The 20,953-nt window shown below is 62.5% G+C and overlaps 1 protein-coding gene and 1 long non-coding RNA gene across 3 annotated transcripts; both read right to left on the bottom strand.

The window, feature by feature from the left end:
- Positions 1-272: 272 nt before the first annotated feature.
- Positions 273-1,315, bottom strand: LOC137461120 (uncharacterized). Of its 2 annotated transcripts, none has more exons than XR_010993233.1 (3): positions 1,071-1,315; positions 487-591; positions 273-353 (listed from the first exon to the last, which is right to left on the bottom strand). It is a non-coding gene; the product is annotated as an uncharacterized lncRNA (long non-coding RNA). The 2 variants fall into 2 exon arrangements; XR_010993234.1 differs by having other exon boundaries at positions 487-588.
- A 2,009-nt stretch (positions 1,316-3,324) lies between these two features.
- WNK3 (WNK lysine deficient protein kinase 3) lies at positions 3,325-19,717 on the bottom strand (the record flags this gene model as incomplete). The annotated part of the gene is made up of 14 exons (XM_068171011.1): positions 19,112-19,717; positions 18,012-18,184; positions 16,762-16,982; positions 15,038-15,195; positions 13,486-13,574; positions 13,148-13,367; positions 10,198-10,434; positions 7,797-8,972; positions 6,510-6,626; positions 6,318-6,428; positions 4,602-4,632; positions 4,417-4,500; positions 3,785-4,314; positions 3,325-3,468 (listed from the first exon to the last, which is right to left on the bottom strand). Coding segments are annotated over exons 1-14 (3,693 nt in total), but the record flags the coding sequence as incomplete, so codon positions are not given.
- Positions 19,718-20,953: the final 1,236 nt, after the last annotated feature.

Genomic DNA, 20,953 nt, shown 5'->3' with positions numbered 1-20,953 from the left:
CCATGGGTGTGTAAGGGGGGGGAGGTTTGGGGTGAAAAGTGACGATTTCAGGGGTGGAAATTGGGGGTTCAGCCCAAGGGAGCTACTAAAAGGCAGGGGGGGGAGGGGGCAAGGTCCCCCCCAAACCAGGGCAGGTGGTGGGGGGTGACCCCAAAGAGCAGCTTTGGGGGGGGGGGGATGAGGAGTTTTAGGGTGCAGGGAGGGGGTGCCCCCCTTCATTTAAACCCCCTGGGGAGGGGGGAGCAGCCCCCCCCTTGGGGCTGGCTTCTTGGGGGGGGGCCCCCCGGAGCACCCCCACTTTGGAGGGGGGCCCCCGGGGGGCCCCGCAGGGTGGACGCCCAAGATGAGGACCCCTGGGAAGGAGAGGGGGAAAAGGGGGGGGGGAGGGAAAGAGGGGGGGTTAAATATTGGGGATGCACTCAGGGCCCCATAATTGGGGGGGGGGTGAACCCCAAAAGTGGGGGGGGTGGTCCCCCCAGTATCCACCTGGCCCCGGGTGGTGTCCTGGAGCCACTCATCCAGCTGCCTCTGCAGGTCAGCAGTCAGGAGCCCCTTCCTGGGGGGCCCCTGGGGGGGGCTCTTTGGGGGCTGCTGGGGGGGGGGGAGGGGTAAGGAGGGGGGGGGCAGAGCAGAAGGGACCCCAGAGCACCCAAAATGCCCCTGCCTGCACCCCAAACCCTGTCCCTGCACCCCAAACCCCCTCCCTGCACCCCAAACCCTGTCCCTGCACCCCAAAGTCCTTCCCTGCACCCCAAACCCCCTCCCCAACCCCCAAGCCCCCCCTCAAACCCCCTTCCTCAGCCCCCACAGCTCCCCCACACCCCTCTTTGCCCCCCCAAATCCCCCTCCTTGACCCCCCAAAACCTTTTCCCACCCCCAAATCCCCTCCCAGCACCCTAAACCCCTCTCCCAGCCCCCCCTCAACCCCCCTCCTTGCCCCCCCAACCCCTTTCACTCCCCCAAATCCCCTCCCAGCACCCCAACCCCGCTTCCTGCACCCCCAAATCCCCCTCCCGCCCCCCCCAGCCCCCCTCAACCCCTCCCAAAGCCCCTCCCCTCCCCCCCCAAACCTGTGGCCGCCGCTGCCCTTCCCCTTCCTCTCCCCTTGGCTCCCCGAAACCTCCTTGGGGACCCCCCAGGGCCAGCCTCAGCCCCTCCAGCATCCCTTGGGGGTGCAGGCTGCAGGCTGGGGGCGGGATGGGACCCCCCACATTTCGGGGGGTCCCCCCCGCGGGCTCCTTTCAGGGCCCTGAGCCTGCCCTGCAGTTCCTGCAGCTCTCTGTCCTGCTGCGCCCGCAGGGTCACCACCTCCTGGATGTGCCTAGGGGGGAACCCCCAGAGCTTCAGGGACGCCCCCCAGGCATATGGGAGGGACCCCTCGGAGTCTTAGGGACCCTCTGGAGTCGTGGGGACCCCCCCCCAAAAAAGATTAGGGAGCCCCCCCCCCCCCCCTCCCCACTCACTTCTCCCTCAGCCCTCCGCAGCTCCACCCTCAGGTCCTCATCCTCCTCAGGCTCCGAGTCGCCATCGCTGCTCGTGGGGGGGGAGGAGGGGGACCCCGAGGGGCAGGGGGGGGTTCCGGGGAGGTGGGGGGGGACCCCCTGGCCCCCCTCTTCCCCTCCCCCCCCCCGCCACCACTTTCGCTTCCTGAGCTGGGGTCTGGGATCCCCCAATCGGCTTCGGGGAGGGGGCTGGGGGCTGGGGGCTGCAAGGGGGCAGAGGGAGGCTTGAAGGGGGGGGAGGGGGATTTGGGAGGGGGGGGGTCCCTGAGGGGGAATTTGGGCTCCTAGGGACAGGTTTGGGGGTCCCTGGGGGGAAGTTGAGGTCCCTGAGAGGAGGTTTGGGGTCTCAGGGGCACTTTTGGGGGTCCCTAGGGGTACTTTGTGGGGTCCCCTGGGGGGAGGTTTGGGGTCTCAAGGGCAGTTTTGGGGGTCCCTGGGGGTAGCTTTGGGGTCCCAGGGGCAGTTTTGGGGGTCCTTGAGGGGGAATTTAGAGTCCTAGGGGCAGTTTTTGGGGGTCCCTGGGGGGGAGGTTTGGGGTCCTAGGGGCAGTTTTGGGGGTCCCTGGGGGGAATTTGAGATCCCTGAGGGGAGGTTTGGGTTCTCAGGGGCAGTTTTGGGGGTCCCTGGGGGTAGCACTGGGGTCCCAGGGGCAGTTTTGGGAGTCCTTGAGGGGGAATTTAGAGTCCTAGGGGCAGGTCTGGGGGTCCCTGGGGGGGAGGGTTTGGGGTCCTAAGGGCACTTCTGGGATTCCTTGGGGGCAATTTGGGATCCTGTAGGGCAGGTTTGGGGGTCCCTGGGGGGAGGTTTGGGGTCCTAAGGGCACTTCTGGGGGTCCTTGGGGGCAATTTGGGATCCTTAGGGCAGGTTTGGGGGTGCCTGGGGAGAGGTTTGGGATCCCTGGGGCAGTTTTGGGGGTCCTTGAGGGGGAATTTAGGGTCCTGGGGGTAGTTTTTTGGGGGTCCCAGGGTGGAGGTTCGGGGGTCCCTGGTTGGGGGGGGGGCACAATTTGGGGGGTCCCCTTTGTTGCTCCCCCCCCCCCACTACCCACCTGGCTGGTGCCCAGGCTGGGGGGGGTCTCCAAGGTCCTCCAGGGCCCCTGGGCAGCAGGGAGGGAGTAAAGGGGGTGGGGGGGTAATGAATGGGGGAGGGCAGTAAATGGGAGATGGGGGGGTAATAAATGGGGGGGCAGTAAATGGGGGGTGGGGGGGCAATAAATATGGGAAACAATAAATGGGGGTGGGGGTAATAAATGGGGGGGCAATAAGTAGGGCATGTAAGGCAGTAAATTAGGGTGGGGGTAATAAATAGGGGTGAGGGGCAGTAAATAGGGGGTGGGGGCAATAAATAGGGGGTGGGGGGCAGTAAATAGGGGGTGGGGGGCAATAAATAGGGGGGTAGGAAGACAATAAATAGGGGGTAGTGGGGCAATAAATAGGGGGTGGAGGGCAGTAAATGGGGGGGTGGGGGATAACAAATGGGGTGGGGGGCAATAAATAGGGGGTGGGGGGCAGTAGATGGGGGTAGGAAGGCAATAAATAGGGGGTAGTGGGGCAATAAATGGGGGGTGGAGGGCAATAAATAGGGGGGTGGGGGGCAATAAATAGGGGGTGGGGGATAACAAATGGGGGTGGGGGGCAATAAATAGGGATGGGGGGCAGTAAATAGGGGGTGGGGGGCAATAAATGGGGGCAGTAAATAGGGGGGTGGGGGCAATAAAAGGGGGTAGGGGGGCAATAAATAAGGGTGGGGGGCAATGAATAGGGGGTGGGGGGCAGTAAATGGGGGGGTAATAAATGGGGGATGGGGGTAATAAAGGGGGGCAGGAGTACATTGGGGGGTACCTGGCGGGGGGGGTCCCCGCGGGGGGGCTGTGCCGCAGCCTCCTGGCCCAGCTCTTCAGCCTCCTCCCCCAGCCCTTGCGGGGGGGCTTCAGCCGGGGGCAGTGGAAGGGACCCCCCCCGGGGGGCTGCCGAGAGAAAGGGGGGGGAGGGGTGAGGGGAGGAGGGAGGGGGTGTGGGTAGCTTCCCCCCCACCCTACCCCCCCAAAATAATGTTGAAGGGGGAGGGGAGCTGAGGTGGGGGGAGATAGAGGGGGGGAGGGGAGGCACAGAGGCAGTGGGGAGCAGAGGGGTCAGGGGGGGCACCAAGGGGGTTGGGAGACATGGGGGGGCACAGAGGGGTTGGGGTGGCAGAGGGCCTGGGAGACACCAAAGGCAGGGGGCTGCGGACCCCCCCCAGGTGCCCCCCTAGGTACCTCCCAGCCCTTGGGGCCATCCAGTCACCTCTGGTCCTGTGGCTCCTTCTTCTTCCTCCTCCTCCTCCTCCTCCTCATGTTGGCCACCAAGTTCCTTGGCCACCTCCAACCCTTGGTGGCCACTGAGCTCCTGGGCCACCTCCTGTCCTCCAGCTTCATCCTGCTGCTGCACTCCGGCGGTGGCCACCTCAGCTCCTTGGTGGCCATCTGGCTCCTGAGGCCTGCTGGTGGCCACCTCAGTTCCTTGGTGGCCATCTGGCTCCTGAGGCCTGCTGGTGGCCACCTCACCTCCTTGGTGGCCATCTGGTTCCTGAGGCCTGCTGGTGGCCACCTCACCTCCTTGGTGGCCACCAAGGCCTTGAGCCTCTGGGTAGCCATCTGGCTCCTGAGGCCTGCTGGTGGCCACCTCAGCTTCTTGGTGGCCACCAAGGCCTTGAGCTGCTGGGTGGTCACCTGGCTCCTGAGGCCTGCTGGTGACCACTTCAGCTTCAGCCTCAGAGGCCACTTGGCCAAGGGATGTCCCTGAAGCCCTCAGCTGGGGTTGGGGTCCTCCAGGACCTGCCAGAAGAGGATGGCTTCAAGCCATGAAGGTTGTGGTGGCCACCAAGGGCTGGAGGTGGCCACCAAGACCTTCCCCCCAACCATCTCCTGGGGTCCCACCGGTGGCCTCTCGGTTCCTGATGGTTTGGTTGATGCAGAACCTCCAGCGCCCAACTGGGGAGGACTGGGGAGGACCTTCAGCTGCTGGAGGAGAGGAGGAGGAGAAGGAGAGGGCCAGGGGGTCAGGAATGGGTTGGAGACCTCAGCCCCCCCACACCCCATCCCACCCCACCCCAGATACTCACCACCGCCCGGGGCCTGCTCAGGAGGTCCTGCCTGAGAGGGGAGAAGAGGTCAGAGGGAGGGGTGGAAGTCAGCTGGTTGAATTGGGAGTCAAATGGGGAGGTCCACTGGTTGAGTTGGAAGTCAACCACTTGGGTTTGAGCTCAACTGGTTGGGTTGGAGGTCAACCAGTTGGGTTTGGGCTCAACTGGTTGGGTTGGAGGTAAACTGGTTTGGACTGGAGGTCAACTAGATGGGTTTGGGCTCAACTGGTTGGGTTGGAGGTCAACTGGTTTGGATTGGAGGTCAACTAGTTGGGTTTGGGCTCAAGTGGTTGGGTTGGAGGTCAACCAGTTGGGTTTGGGCTCAACTGGTTGGGTTGGAGGTCAACTGGTTGGGTTTGGGCTCAACTGGTTGGGTTGGAGGTCAACTGGTTGGGTTTGGGCTCAACTGGTTGGGTTTAGGCTCAACTGGTTGGGTTGGAGGTCAACTGGTTGGGATGGAGGTCAACTAGTTGGGTTTGGGCTCAGCTGGTTGGGTTGGAGGTCAACTGGTTGGGTTGGAGGTCAACTAGTTGGGTTTGGGCTCAGCTGGTTGGGTTGGAGGTCAACCAGTTGGGTTTGGGCTCAACTGGTTGAGTTGGAGGTCAACCGGTTAGGTTTGTGCTCAATTGGTTGGGTTGGAGGTCAACCGGTTGGGTTTGGGCTCAACTGGTTGGGTTGGAGGTCAACCGGTTGGGTTTGGGCTCAACTGGTTGGGTTTAGGCTCAACTGGTTGGGTTGGAGGTCAACTGGTTGGGTTGGAGGTCAACTGGTTGGGATGGAGGTCAACTAGTTGGGTTTGGGCTCAGCTGGTTGGGTTGGAGGTCAACTGGTTGGGTTGGAGGTCAACTAGTTGGGTTTGGGCTCAGCTGGTTGGGTTGGAGGTCAACTGGTTGGGTTTGGGCTCAACTGGTTGGGTTTAGGCTCAACTGGTTGGGTTGGAGGTCAACTGGTTGGGATGGAGGTCAACTAGTTGGGTTTGGGCTCAGCTGGTTGGGTTGGAGGTCAACTGGTTGGGTTGGAGGTCAACTAGTTGGGTTTGGGCTCAGCTGGTTGGGTTGGAGGTCAACTGGTTGGGTTTGGGCTCAACTGGTTGGGTTTAGGCTCAACTGGTTGGGTTGGAAGTCAACTGGTTGGGTTTGGGCTCAACTGGTTGGGTTTAGGCTCAACTGGTTGGGTTGGAGGTCAACTGGTTGGGATGGAGGTCAACTAGTTGGGTTTGGGCTCAGCTGGTTGGGTTGGAGGTCAACTGGTTGGGTTGGAGGTCAACTAGTTGGGTTTGGGCTCAGCTGGTTGGGTTGGAGGTCAACTGGTTGGGTTTGGGCTCAACTGGTTGGGTTTAGGCTCAACTGGTTGGGTTGGAGGTCAACTGGTTGGGTTTGGGCTCAGCTGGTTGGGTTGGAGGTCAACTGGTTGGGTTGGAGGTCAACTAGTTGGGTTTGGGCTCAGCTGGTTGGGTTGGAGGTCAACTGGTTGGGTTTGGGCTCAACTGGTTGGGTTTAGGCTCAACTGGTTGGGTTGGAGGTCAACTGGTTGGGTTTGGGCTCAACTGGTTGGGTTTAGGCTCAACTGGTTGGGTTGGAGGTCAACTGGTTGGGTTTGGGCTCAACTGGTTGGGTTTAGGCTCAACTGGTTGGGTTGGAGGTCAACTGGTTGGGTTGGAGGCCAACTGGTCAGGTGGAGGAGGCCTTGGCTCACCTGCCCCTCCCCAGCCTGGCCTCCCAGCAGCCCCTGGGCCTGCTCCACGATGGCCTTCAGCTCCTCCACAAACTTCTCTCTCTCCAGCTCCAGCAGGAAGTTCTCTTCCACCTGCAGGATAAAGAAGACATTTCAGTGGGTGTGGCCCCTGGAGGCGTGGCAAAGGGTGGGGCGTGGCCGGGGCGTGGTCACCATGTACTGGGCGATGTCCTCAGGGGCGTCGCCGTCGGCATCGAACTTGAAGGTCACCATCTTGCCATCGTGCGTATCCAGCTGGCACTCCACCGTGTTGTCCCCTGGGGAGGAGACCTGCAGGGAGGTCAAGCAGTTGGGTTGGAGGTCAACTGGATGGGTTGGAGGTCAACAGGATGGGTTGGAGGTCAACTGGAAGGGTTGGAGGTTAACTAGAGAGGTCAACTGGATGGGTTGGGGGTCAACTGGTTGGGTTGGAGGTCAACTGGAAGGGTTGGAGGTTAACTAGAGAGGTCAACTGGATGGGTTGGAGGTCAACTGGTTGGGTTGGAGGTCAACTGGAAGGGTTGGAGGTTAACTAGAGAGGTCAACTGGATGGGTTGGAGGTCAACTGGTTGGGTTGGAGGTCAACTGGAAGGGTTGGAGGTTAACTAGAGAGGTCAACTGGAAGGGTTGGAGGTTAACTAGAGAGGTCAACTGGATGGGTTGGGGGTCAACTGGTTGGGTTGGAGGTCAACTGGAAGGGTTGGAGGTTAACTAGAGAGGTCAACTGGATGGGTTGGAGGTCAACTGGTTGGGTTGGAGGTCAACTGGAAGGGTTGGAGGTTAACTAGAGAGATCAACTGGATGGGTTGGGGGTCAACTGGAAGGGTTGGAGGTCAACTGGATGGGTTGGAGGTCAACTGGAAGGGTTGGGAGTCAAGTAGAAAGGTCAACTGGAAGGGTTGGAGGTCAATAGAGAGGTCAACTGGTTGGGTTGGAGGTCAACTGGAAGGGTTGGAGGTGAACGGGTTGGGTTGGAGTCAACCAGTTGGGTTGGTGCTCAACTGGAATGGTTGGAGGTCAACCGGTTGGGTTGGAAGTCAACTGGAAGGGTTGGGACTCAACTAGAGAGGTCAACTGGATGGGTTGGAGGTGAACGGGTTGGGTTGGAGTCAACCAATTGGGTTGGAGATCAACTGGATGGGTGCCACCTCCCAGGCACCCTCCTGGTGCCATCCTCCAGTTCCCCCCCAGTGCCACCCCCCCAGGTACCCACTTCGTGCCCCCACCATGGACCCCCGCTGGTGCCACCCCCTCAGGCCCCTCCCCAGGCTCCCTCCCAGTGCCACCTCTCCACGGACCCCCTCCCAGTGCCACCCCTCCAGTGCCCCCCCAGATGCCTTCCTGCTGCCACCACCCCCATGGACCCCACTCCTGTGCCACCCCCGGTGCCACCATCCCCCCCAGGTGCCCTCCCAGTGCCACCCCCAGGTGCCCCCCCTGCAATGCCCCCCCGGGTGGCACCTGCAGGACCAGCAGCTGGAAGCGAGGCAGCCTCTCGGGGCGGGCAGAGGAGGGGCGCCGCGGGCGGGCACGGGGCAGCTCGGGGGCACTGCCGCTGGCACCGGGGGCACGGAGCGGGGCACAGCCCCCAGGGGGCACCTCTGGGGCTGGCAGCCCAGGGGGTGGCAGTGCCACGGCTGGGGGCACCTCCGGGCCTGCTGGCATCACCATGGTTGCTGCCACCTCCTGGCCTGCTGGCATCATGGAGGGTGGTGGCATCAGGGTTGGTGCCACCTCTTGGCCTGGTGGCATCATGGAGGGTGGTGGCATCAGGGTTGGTGCCACCTCTTGGCCTGGTGGCATCATGGAGGGTGGTGGCAGCAGGGTTGGTGCCACCTCCTGGCCTGGTGGCATCATGGAAGGTGGCATCTTGTGGCCTGGTGGCATCATGGCTGGTGGTGGCATCATGGCTGGTGGCACCTCCTGCCCTGGTGGCATCAGGGAGGGTGGTGGCACCACCATGGTTGGTGGCATCACTGGAGCTGGTGGCATCTCTTGGGCTGGTGGCACACCCAGGTGCAGCTGCACCATGGGCACCAACTGTGGTGGCATCCCAGGGCCTGGTGGCATCCCAGTTGGTGCCACCCCGGTTGGTGGTGGCATCCCAGGCCCTGGTGCCACCCTCAGACCTGGTTGTATCCCAGGAGCTGGTGCTGGCATCCCTGGAGCTGTTGGCATCCCACTTGGTGGCACTGCTGGAGCTGGTGGCACCCCTGGAGCTGGCATTGGCACCCCTGGAGCTGGTGCTGGCACCCCTAGACCTGGTGGCATCCCACTTGGTGGCACCCCTGGAGCTGGTGGCATCCCTAGAGCTGGTGGCATCCCACTTGGTGGCATCCCTGGAGCTGCTGGTGGCATCCCAGCTGCTAGTGCTGGCACCCCTGGAGCTGGTGCTGGCACCCCTGGAGCCAGCATTGGCACCCCTGGAGCTGGTGGCATCCCACTTGGTGGCACCCCTGGAGCTGGTGGCGCCCCTGGAGCCAGCATTGGCACCCCTAGACCTGGTGGCATCCCAGTTGGTGGCATCCCTGGCCCTGGTGCCCCAGGTGCCACCTGCAGCTGTGGCAGTGCCCCTCCAGCTCCTGGCACCCCCCCAAGTCCTGGTATCCCCCCATCCCCTGCTGCCCCCCCCAGCCCCTGGTACCCCCCCCAAGTCCTGGTACCCCTCCAGCTCCTGGCACCCCCCCCATGCCCTGGCACCCCCCCCATGCCCTGCTACTCCCCCAGCTCCTGGCACCCCCCACAGCTCCTGGCACCCCCCCCATGCACTGATATGCCCCCAGCTCCTGGCACCCCCCCCCAGCCCCTGGTACCCCCCCCAGCCCCTGGCACCTCCACAGCTCCTGGCACCCCTCCATGCCCTGCTGCCCCCCCCAGCTCCTGGCACCCCCCACAGCTCCTGGCACCCCCCCCATGCACTGATATGCCCCCAGCCCCTGGCACCCCCCCCAGCCCCTGGCACCTCCCCAGCTCCTGGCACCCCTCCATACCCTGCTACTCCCCCAGCCCCTGCTACCCCTCCATGCCCTGCTACCCCCCCCAAGTCCTGGCACCTCCCCAGCTCCTGGCATCCCCCCATGCCCTGCTGCCCCCCCATGCCCTGGCACCCCCCCCATGCCCTGGCACCCCCCCCATGCCCTGCTACTCCCCCAAGTCCTGGCACCTCCCCAGCTCCTGGCATCCCCCCATGCCCTGCTGCCCCCCCATGCCCTGGCACCCCCCCCATGCCCTGGCACCCCCCCCATGCCCTGCTACCCCCCCCAAGTCCTGGCACCTCCCCAGCTCCTGGCATCCCCCCCATGCCCTGGCACCCCCCCCATGCCCTGCTACTCCCCCAGCCCCTGGCACCTCCCCAGCTCCTGGCACCCCTCCATACCCTGCTACCCCCCCCAGCCCCTGGCACCCCCCCAGGCCCTGCTACCCCCCCCAGCTCCTGGCACCCCTCCATACCCTGCTACCCCCCCCAGCCCCTGGCACCCCCCCCAGGCCCTGCTACCCCCCCCAGCTCCTGGCACCCCCCCATGCCCTGCTACTCCCCCAGCCCCTGGTACCCCCCTCATGCCCTGGCACCCCTGCAGCTCCTGGCACCCCTCCATGCACTGATATGCCCCCAGCCCCTGGCACCTCCCCAGCTCCTGGCACCCCTCCATACCCTGCTACCCCTCCATACCCTGCTACCCCCCCCAGCTCCTGGCACCCCCCCCATGCCCTACTGCCCCTCCAGGCTCTCTTTGGTCCCCCTCAGGCCTCCTCTCCGCTGCCCCCCGCGGTGCCCCCTGGGTGCCCCCAGCGCCCAGCTGCCAGCCGAGGACCTCCTCCTGGGAGCCATCTGAGGAAGCAACCAAAGAGAGGAGCTGAGGACAGCCTCGGGGGGGGAGGGGCTTTGAGGAGGGCTCTCTGGGGCGGGGGGGAAGGGGGGTCCTGACCCTGGGGGGGGGTTCCGGTGGCGCTGCTCCACCTCCGGGGCCTCGGTGCTGGGCAGCTGGCACTGCCCTGCTGCCAGCTTCTGCTCCCTCCTCTTCCTCACCAGCGCCAGGCGGTCCCGGATGGACTTGGCCACGGCCTTGGAGTCGCTCTCGTGGAAGAGGCCGGAGCGCACCTGCAGGGGGCGAGGAGGCGGCGGTGAGCTGCCAGGGGAGGCTGGGCACCGCCTGGGGGGCTTGGAGGGGGGCTGGAGGAGGCTCCAGGTGGGCTTGAAGGACCCAGGTGGAGCTTGGGTGAGGTCCTAGATGGGTTTGAAGGACCTAAATTGGGTTCATGGTGGAGTCTTTGGGGTCTTCTAAGCTTTGGATAAGGTTCTAGATGGGTTTGAAGGACCCAGGTGGAGCTTGGGTGAGGTCCTAGGTGGGCTTGAAGGACCCAAGCTGAGCTTGGATGAGGTTCTAGGTGGGCTTGAAGGACCCAGGTGGAGCTTGGATGAGGTTCTAGGTGGGCTTGAAGGACCCAGGTGGAGCTTGGGTGAGGTTCTAGATGGGTTTGAAGGACCTAAATTGGGTTTATGGTGGAGTCTTTGGGGTCTTCTAAGCTTTGGATAAGGTTCTAGATGGGTTTGAAGGACCCAAGTGGAGCTTGGATGAGGTTCTAGATGGACTTGAAGGGTCAAGAATTGGGCTAGTGAAGAACTTGGAGGTTTTCTGGACCTTGGAAGAGGTTCTAGGTGGGCTAGAAGGACCCAGGTGGAGCTTGGGTGAGGTCCTAGGTGGGTTTGAAGGACCCAAGCTGAGCTTGGATGAGGTTCTAGGTGGGCTTGAAGGACCCAGGTGGAGCTTGGATGAGGTTCTAGGTGGGCTTGAAGGACCCAGGTGGAGCTTGGATGAGGTTCTAGGTGGGCTTGAAGGACCTAAATTGGGTTCATGGTGGAGTCTTTGGGGTCTTCTAAGCTTTGGATAAGGTTCTAGATGGGTTTGAAGGACCCAAGTGGAGCTTGGGTGAGGTCCTAGATAGGTTTGAAGGACCTAAATTGGGTTCATGGTGGAGTCTTTGGGGTCTTCTAAGCTTTGGATAAGGTTCTAGGTGGGTTTGAAGGACCCAAGTGGAGCTTGGATGAGGTTCTAGATGGACTTGAAGGGTCAAGAGTTGGGCTCGTGAAGAACTTGGAGGTCTTCTGGACCTTGGAAGAGGTTCTAGGTGGGCTTGAAGGACCCAAGTGGAGCTTGGATGAGGTTCTAGGTGGGCTTGAAGGACCCAAGTGGAGCTTGGATGAGGTTCTAGGTGGGCTTGTGACCCAGGTGGAGCTTGGGTGAGGTTCTAGGTGGGCTTGAGGGACCTAAAGTTGGATTCATGAGCAACTTTGAGGTCTTTGGCACCTTGCAATAGCTTCTAGATAGGCTTGAAGGACCCAGGTGGAGCCTGGATGAGGTTCTAGATGGGTTGGAAGGACCAAGAGTTGGGTTCATGATGAACTTTGAGGTCTTCTGGACCTTGGAAGAGGTCCTAGATGGGTTTGAAGGACCCAAGTGGAGCTTGGGTGAGGTCCTAGATGGGTTTGAAGGACCTAAGTTGGGTTCATGGTGGAGTCTTTGGGGTCTTCTAAGCTTTGGAAAAAGTTCTAGATGGGTTTGAAGGCCCAAGAGTTGGGTTCATGAGGACTTTTGGGGTCTCTTGGACCTTGTAAGAGATCCTAGATGGGCTTGAAGGACCCAGGTGGAGCTTGGGTGAGGTTCTAGGTGGGCATGAAGGACCCAGGTGGAGCTTGGGTGAGGTTCTAGGTGGGCATGAAGGACCCAGGTGGAGCTTGGGTGAGGTTCTAGGTGGGCTTGAAGGACCCAAGTGGAGCTTGGGTGAGGTCCTAGATGGACTTGAAGGACCCAGGTGAAGCTTGGGTGAGGTCCTAGATGGGCTTGAAGGACCCAGGTGGAGCTTGGGTGAGGTCCTAGATGGGCTTGAAGGACCCAGGTGGAGCTTGGGTGAGGTTCTAGGTGGGCTTGAAGGACCCAGGTGGAGCTTGGATGAGGTTCTAGATGGGTTGGAAGGACCCAGGTGGAGCTTGGATGAGGTTCTAGATGGGTTGGAAGGACCCAGGTGGAGCTTGGATGAGGTTCTAGATGGGTTGGAAGGACCCAGGTGGAGCTTGGATGAGGTTCTAGATGGGCTTGAAGGACCCAGGTGGAGCTTGGGTGAGGTTCTAGATGGGTTGGAAGGACCCAGGTGGAGCTTGGATGAGGTTCTAGATGGGTTGGAAGGACCCAGGTGGAGCTTGGATGAGGTTCTAGGTGGGCTTGAAGGACCAAGAGTTGGGTTCATGAAGAACTTTGAGGTCTTCTGGACTTTGGCAGAGGTTCTAGGTGGGTTGGAAGGACCCAGGTGGAGCTTGGATGAGGTTCTAGATGGGTTGGAAGGACCCAGGTGGAGCTTGGATGAGGTTCTAGATGGGTTGGAAGGACCCAGGTGGAGCTTGGATGAGGTTCTAGATGGGTTGGAAGGACCCAGGTGGAGCTTGGATGAGGTTCTAGATGGGTTGGAAGGACCCAGGTGGAGCTTGGATGAGGTTCTAGATGGGTTGGAAGGACCCAGGTGGAGCTTGGATGAGGTTCTAGATGGGTTGGAAGGACCCAGGTGGACCTTGGAAGAGGTTCTAGATGGGTTTGAAAGGCCTAAAGTTGGGCTCATGAAAAACTTTGAGGGCTTCTGGAGCTTGGAGGAGGCTCCAGATGGGTTTGGAGGACCAAGAGTTGGGTTTGAAGGCCCCAAAGTTGGGTTCACAGTGGGCTTGTGGGGTCTCCTGGACCTGGGACGAGCTTCAAGCCACCTTTGGAGGCCCAAGGCTGGGCCCTTGGCGTCCCCACCCTCTCCCCCTGGCCTTCCTCCCTCACCATCTCGCAGGCCACCTCCTCGGGCAGGTCCTGCTCCAGGTCGAAGCTGAACTCGATGGCTTCCTTCTCCTGGTGCTTCCCCTTCAGCTTCTTGGGGTCCTCCACCCACAGCCTGAGGGCCAAGGAGGTCTCCGGCCCCAGGTCCTCCCCGGCCACCTCCACCCTCAGCCCCGTGTCCTCGGCGAAGAAAGAGTGGTCCAGGAGCTCCCTGATGGACAGCCTGGGAGGGGGAGGAGGGAAGGGAGCAGGAGGTCCTGAAGCTGGAGGGGGGGAGAGCGGGAGGAGGGGGTGGGGGGGGTGGAGGAACCTCCCGGGGAGGTCTTCTCCGCGGCCCCAACCTCTCGGCCTTGTTCTGCCGGATGCAGCCCTCGATGATCTCCTTCACCTCGGGGTCGGTCACCTTCTCGAAGCTGGCAGGCTTGATGCCCTGCAGGGGGCGTGGCCGGCGTGGGGAGACCACCCAGGGGGGAGACCACCACCCAGGGGGTGACCACCACCACCCAGGGGGGCATCATCACCACCCAAAGGGAGAACATCGCCCAAGGCAGACCATCGCCACCCACAGGGACATTGCAACCCATGGGGAGACCACCACCACCCAGGGGGAGACCATCCCCTATATGGAGACCACCACCCACGGGGGCACCATCAACACCCAGGGGGAGACCACCACCACCCAGGGGGGCATCATCACCACCCAAAGGGAGACCATCACCCAGGGGGAGACCACCACCACCAGCAGCCACAGTGAGGCCACCCCCTGAAGATCCTGGGACTCCCTTAGGACCTCATTAGGACCCCAAGATCCCCTTAGGACCCCCTTAGGACCCCAAGATCCCCTTAGCCTCCCCTTACCCCCTCCTTATGACCCCATGACCCCCTTAAGATCCTAAGACCCCCTTTGGACCCCTTATGACCCCAAGACCCACCTAGCACCCCCCTTATGACCCCTTTAGGACCCCATTAGGATCTCAAGACCCCCTTAGGACCCCAACTGGACCTTATTAGGACCCCAAGACCCCCTCCAGATCCCCTTAGGACTCCAAGACCACCTTAGAGCCCCCTTAGGACCCCAATCAGACCTCATTAAGACCCCAAGCCCCTCTTAGGTCCCTATTAAGACCTCATTGGGATCTCAAGCCCCCCTTACAACCCCCTTAGGACCCCAAGCCCCCCTTACAACCCTCTTAGCCCCCCCCTTATGACCCCAAGCCCACCTTAGAGCACCCTTAGGACCCCAATTGGGCCTCATTAGGACTTCATCAAGACCCCAAGACCCCCTCCAGACCTCCTTAGGACCCCATTAGCCCCCCCCTTATGACCCCAAGATCCACCTAGCACCCCCTTATGACCCCATTGGGATCTCAAGACCCCCTTAGGACCCCAAGCCCCCCCTTACAACCCTCTTAGCCCCCCCCTTATGACCCCAAGCCCACCTTAGAGCCCCCTTAGGACCCCAATCGGGCCTCATTAGGACTTCATCAAGACCCCAAGACCCCCTCCAGACCCCATTTGCCCCCCCTTATGACCCCATTAGGATCTCAAGACCCCCTTAGAGCCCCCTTAGGACCCCAGTTAGACCTCATCAAGACCCCAAGACCCTCTCCAGACCCCATTGGGATCTCAAGACCCCCTTAGAGCTCCCTTAGGACCCCAATTGGACCTCATTAGGACATCATCAAGACCCCAAGACCCCCTCAGGACCCCACTAGCCCCCCACTTATGACCCCAAGACCTCCCTTAGCACTTCCTGATGCCCCTCCCCTCTTGCCCCTGCCCCCGCTGTCCCCTCCCCCTCGCTTCCCCCCACCTCCTCCTCCCTCGCTCCCCGCCCCGGGCCCTCCCCGCGCCCGCCCCCGGCCCGGTGCCCGCCCCCGGCCCGGTGCCCACGCTGGTGACTTTTCTGTAGATCTGGGCGGCGTTGTGGCACTCGGCGTAGGGGTACTCGGCGGTGCCCATCTCCAGCAGGCACATGCCGAAGGCGTAGACGTCCACGGACTCGTCGTAGCGCTCCTCGTACATCTCCGGCGCCATGAACTCCGGGGTGCCTGCGGGGGGGGGGAAGGCAGGGGAGCGGCGGGGGGGGCGGGGGAGAGGGGCAGGGGGGAGAGGGGGAACGGGGGGAAAAGGGGGCGGGGGGGAGGGGAATCCGTGGAGGTGTCACCAGCCCCAGGGAGATGCCACCAGGGTGAGGCCAGCACCATGAAGATGTCACCAGCCCCATGAAGATGTCACCAGCCCCATGAGATGTCACCAGAGTGAAACCAAATCCCATGGAGATGCCACCAGCCCCATGGAGATGCCACTAGGATGAGGCAAACCCCCATGGAGATGCTACCAACCTCATGGAGATGTCACCAGCCCCATGGAGATGCCACTAGGATGAGGCAAACCCCCATGGAGATGCTACCAACCCCCATGGAGATGTCACCAGCCCCATGGAGATGCCACTAGGATGAGGCAAACCCCCATGGAGATGTCACCAACCCCCTGGAGTTGTCACCAGAGTGAGGCCAAACCCCAGGGAGATGCCACCAACCCACGGAGATGTCACCAACCCATGGAGATGTCACCAACCCACGGAGATGCCCCTAGAGTTGAGGCCAACCCCCATGGAAATGTCACTAGGATGAGGCCAACCCCCATGGAGATGTCACCAACCCCCTGGAGTTGTCACCAGAGTGAGACCAAACCCCAGGGAGATGCCACCAGCCCCATGGAGATGTCACTAAGATGAGGCCAACCCCCATGGAGATGTCACCAACGCCATGGAGATGTCACCAGGATGATCCCAACCCCATGCTGATGCCTCCATGATGATCCCAACCCCAGGTTGATGCCACCAGGATGACTCCAACCCCATGTTGATGCCACCAGGATGACTCCAACCCCATGCTGATGCCACCCTGATGATCCCAACCCCATGTTGATGCCACCAGGATGATCCCAACCCCATGTTGCTGCCACCAGGATGATCCCAACCCCATGTTGCTGCCACCAGGATGATCCCAACCCCATGCTGATGCCACCAGGATGATCCCAACCCCATGTTGATGCCACCAGGATGATCCCAACCCCATGCTGATGCCACCAGGATGATCCCAACCCCATGTTGCTGCCACCAGGATGACTCCAACCCCATGCTGATGCCTCCATGATGATCCCAACCCCATGTTGCTGCCTCCATGATGATCCCCACCCCATGCTGATGATTCCAGCCCCATGCTGATGATCCCAACCCCATGCAGATGCCACCAGGATGACTCCAACCCCATGCTGATGCCACCAGGATGATCCCAACCCCATGTTGCTGCCACCCTGATGATCCCAACCCCATGCTGATGCCACCAGGATGATCCCAACCCCATGCTGATGCCACCAGGATGCCTCCAACCCCATGTTGATGCCACCCTGATGATCCCAACCCCATGCTGATGCCACCAGGATGCCTCCAACCCCATGCTGATGCCACCAGGATGATCCCAACCCCATGTTGCTGCCACCCTGATGATCCCAACCCCATGCTGATGCCACCAGGATGATCCCAACCCCATGCAGATGCCACCAGGACCATCCCCCTCCCCCTGGCGCCGCCCCTGGGGCCCCTCCCCCACCAATGACGCTCTTGGCAAAGGAGGTCCTCATGAGGGTGGCCAGCCCCAGGTCGCCGATCTTGACGGAGCCGGTGGGGCCGGTGATGAAGATGTTGTCACACTTGAGGTCCCTGTGGATGATGGGAGGGGTCCTGGTGTGCAGGAAGTGGAGGCCCTTCAGGATCTGCCGGCACCAGCTCCGCAGCACCTTGGGCTTCATCACCTTGAACCTCCTCAGGTAGCTGTCCAGGAGGAAGAGGAGGAGGAGGAGCCCAGCTTGCCCCGGGGGAGGGGGGTGGGAGAGGTTCTAGAGGGGGTTGAAGGACCAGGGATGGAGTTCTGGAGGTCTTGAGGGACCAAGCATGGAGCTCTGGGGGTCTGGGGGGACCAAGGATGGAGCTCTGGAGGTCTTGAGGGACCAAGCATGGAGCTCTGGGGGTCTGGAGGTGGCTGGGAGAGGTTATAGAGGAGTTTGAGGAACCAAGCATGGAGGTCTGGAGTGATCCACCATGGAGTTCTGGGGGTCTGGAGGTGGTTGGGAGAGGTTCTAGAAGGGATTGAGGGACCAGGGATGGAGCTCTGGAGGTCTTGAGGGACCAAGGACGGAGCTCTGGGGGTCTTGAGGGACCAAGCATAGAGCTCTGGGGGTCTGGAGGTGGCTGGGAGAGGTTCTAGAAGAGTTTGAGGGACCAAGCAGGGAGGTGTGGAGGTCTTGAGGGATCCAGCATGGAGCTCTGGGGGTCTGGAGGTGGTTAGGAGAGGTTCTAGAGGGGGTTCAGGGACCAGGGATGGAGCTCTGGAGGTCTTGAGGGACCAAGGACGGAGCTCTGGGGGTCTGGAGGGACCAAGGACGGAGCTCTGGGGGTCTGGAGGGACCAAGGACGGAGCTCTGGGGGTCTGGAGGTGGTTGAGAGAGGTTCTACAAGAGATTGAGGGACCCAGGATGGAGCTCTGGAGGTCCTGAGGGACCAAGCATGGAGCTCTGGAGGTGGCTGGGAGAGGTTCTACAAGAGATTGAGGGACCCAGGATGGAGCTCTGGAGGTCTTGAGGGACCAAGCATGGAGCTCTGCGGGTCTGGAGGTGGCTGGAAGAGGTTCTAGAGGAGTTTGAGGGACCAAGCATGGAGGTCTGGAGGTCTTGAGGTGGTTGGGAGAGGTTGTAGAGGGGGTTTGAGGGCCAGCTCCTGGCACCACCTCTCGGTACCTCCTGCCCTTCCCCCCAGGCCCCCTCCCCCCCCCCCGGGGGTCCCTCCCTGGGCTCCCCCACCCACGTCTTGAGGGTGCCAGAGGTCATGAGCTCGGTGACCAGCACGATGCCCTTCTTGCCCTTCAGGGTGGACTCCCAGGAGTCGTAGAACCTGACGATGTTGGGGTGCTGCAGGCCCTTCAGCATCTCGGCCTCCTCCTTGAAGCGCTGCTGCTCTGCCTTGCTCAGCTTCCGGTCCTGCAGGGGGCGCCACAGGGAGGGGCTGCAGGCGGTTGGCAGGGGCCCCAAGGGGGTTTGAGGGTCCCAGGATGGAGCTTTGGGGGGGCTGGAGGGACCGAGGATGGAGCTCTGAGGGGCTGGGGGTGGTTGGGAGAGGTTCTAGAGGAGGTTGAGGGACCAAGGATGGAGCTCTGAGGGGCTGGGGGTGGTTGGGAGAGGTTCTAGAGAGGGTTCAGGGCCCAAGGATGGAGCTCTGAGGGGCTGGAGGTGGTTGGGAGGAGTTCTAGAGGGGGCTAAAGGCCCAAGGATGGAGCTCTGAGGGGCTGGAGGTGGTTGGGAGAGGTTCTAGAGGGGGCTGAAGAACCAAGGATGGAGCTCTGAAGGGCTGGAGGTGGTTGGGAGGAGTTCTAGAGGGGGCTGAGGGCCCAAGGATGGAGCTCTGAGGGGCTGGAGGTGGTTGGGAGGAGTTCTAGAGGGGGCTGAGGGCCCAAGGATGGAGCTCTGAAGGGCTGGAGGTGGTTGGGAGGAGTTCTAGAGGGGGCTGAGGGCCCAAGGATGGAGCTCTGAGGGGCTGGAGGTGGTTGGGTGAAGTTCTAGAGGGAGTTGAGGGCCCAAGGATGGAGCTCTGAGGGGCTGGAGGTGGTTGGGAGAGGTTCTAGAGGGGGCTGAAGAATCAAGGATGGAGCTCTGAGGGGCTGGAGGTGGTTGGGAGAGATTCCAGAGGGGGCTGAAGAATCAAGGATGGAGGTTTGGGGCTCTGGAGAGACCCAGGGTGGAGCTCTGGAGGGGATGGAGGTGGTTGGGAGAGGTTCTAGAAGGGGTTGAGGGACCAGAAGTGGAGGTTGGGACCCCTGAGGACCCCATCCAGGACCCCAAAGGGAAAGTGGGGGACCCCCCCCAGCCCCGGGGACCCCCCCCAGCCCCAGCCCCCCCCGGGTGCCTCACCTGCAGCTCACACCAGGCCACCTCCACCCAGGTGTCTGTGTCGAAGCCTTTGAAGACAGTTTTGAAGGCTCCCCTGCCCAGCTCCACATCGAACTTGAGGAACCTCCCCCCGGGGGAGGTGGCCACAGCCTTCATCTCCTCCTCTTCCTCCACTACTCCTGCCGCTGCCACCTCCTCCTCCTCCTCCTTCTTCCTCCTCCTCCTCCTCCTCCCCCCGGGGCTGGGGACTCCGTGAAGCTCTGAGGCAGCTCCATCGCAGGAGGAACCTCTCCCTTCCTCCTCCTCCTCCTCCTCTTCTTCCTCTCCCTCTCCCTCCTCCTCCTCCTCTTCCTCCACCAGGTCCACGCTCTTGCGGAAGAAGCGCTTGGGGGGGGCCTTGGGGGTCCCCAAGTCGGTGGCCATGGTCGGGGTCCCCCCAAGAGCAAGGAGGGGGTCTTGGGGGTCCCCCTCAAGGTCAAGGAGGGCTTCGAGGTGGACCTGGGGTCCCCCCAAGATCGAGGAGGGGTCCTGGTGGCCTCCCCCCGAGCCCAGAGGGTTGCTTCTGGGGACCCCCTCCAGATGTACGGGGCGGAGCCGGGGGGGCGCCCAGGCGGCGGGGGGGGGGTCTAGGGGGGGCTGTGCCCCCCCTTGATGATGTCACTGCTGCTGCTGGCGTCGCCCCCCCCCCCCATCCGGGGGGACCTGTTGGGGGAGGAGCCAAAGAGGCTTCGTTGGGGGAGGGGGGGGGGGGCCAGGGACCAACCTCTGGAACCCCCCAGGCCCCCTCCATCCCCTGAGACCCCCAAACCCCCTCCGTCCCCTGAGACCCCCAGGCCCCCTCCGTCCCCTAGAGACCCCCAAACCCCCTCCATCCCCTAGAGACCCCCAGACCCCCTCCATCCCCTGAGACCCCCAGACCCCCTCCATCCCCTAGAGACCCCCAAACCCCCTCCATCCCCTAGAGACCCCCAGACCCCCTCCATCCCCTGAGACCCCCAGACCCCCTCTATTCCCTAGAGACCCCCAAACCCCCTCCATCCCCTGAGACCCCCCAAACCCCCTCTATCCCCTGAGACCCCCAAACTCCCTCCATCCCCTAGAGACCCCCAGGCCCCCTCCATCCCCTGAGACCCCCAAGCCCCCTCCATCCCCTAGAGACCCCCAAACTCCCTCCATCCCCTAGAGACCCCCAGGCCCCCTCCATCCCCTGAGACCCCCAAGCCCCCTCCATCCCCTGTGACCCCCAAACCCCCTCCATCCCCTGAAGCTCCCAAACCCCCTCCATCCCCTGAGACCCCCAAATCCCCTCCATCCCCTGAAGCTCCCAAACCCCCTCCATCCCCTAGAGACCCCCAAACCCCCTCCATCCCCTGAGACCCCCAGACCCCCTCCATCCCCTAGAGACCCCCAAACCCCCTCCATCCCCTGAGACCCCCCAAATCCCCTCCATCCCCTGAAGCTCCCAAACCCCCTCCATCCCCTGAGACCCCCAGACCCCCTCCATCCCCTAGAGACCCCCAAGCCCCCTCCATCCCCTAGAGACCCCCAGGCCCCCTCCATCCCCTGAGACCCCCAAACCCCCTCCATCCCCTAGAGACCCCCAGGCCCCCCCGTGTGGTCCCCTTCACCCCCCGTAGCGCTCAGACCTCCTCCCATCCCCCACAGCCCCTCTAGACCCCCCCTCACTCCCCACCCCAATCCCGGGACCCCCTAGAGCCTCCCCCGAGCCCCCAACATCCCCTGGAGCCCCCAGCCCTCCCCCCCATGGCTGGTTCCCCTCCTAGAGGCCCTCCCCTGAGCCCCCAGACCCCTATAGTCCCTTTGGCCCAGGGCCCCCTCCGCCCTGGCGCCCCCAGCCCCCGC

Source organism: Melanerpes formicivorus, unplaced genomic scaffold, assembly GCF_026170545.1.
Source record: "Melanerpes formicivorus ecotype bairdi unplaced genomic scaffold, bMelFor1.0.p_v2 SCAF_1148, whole genome shotgun sequence".
NCBI classification, from domain to species: domain Eukaryota; kingdom Metazoa; phylum Chordata; class Aves; order Piciformes; family Picidae; genus Melanerpes; species Melanerpes formicivorus.
This window is presented reverse-complemented; position numbering and strand designations above follow the sequence as displayed.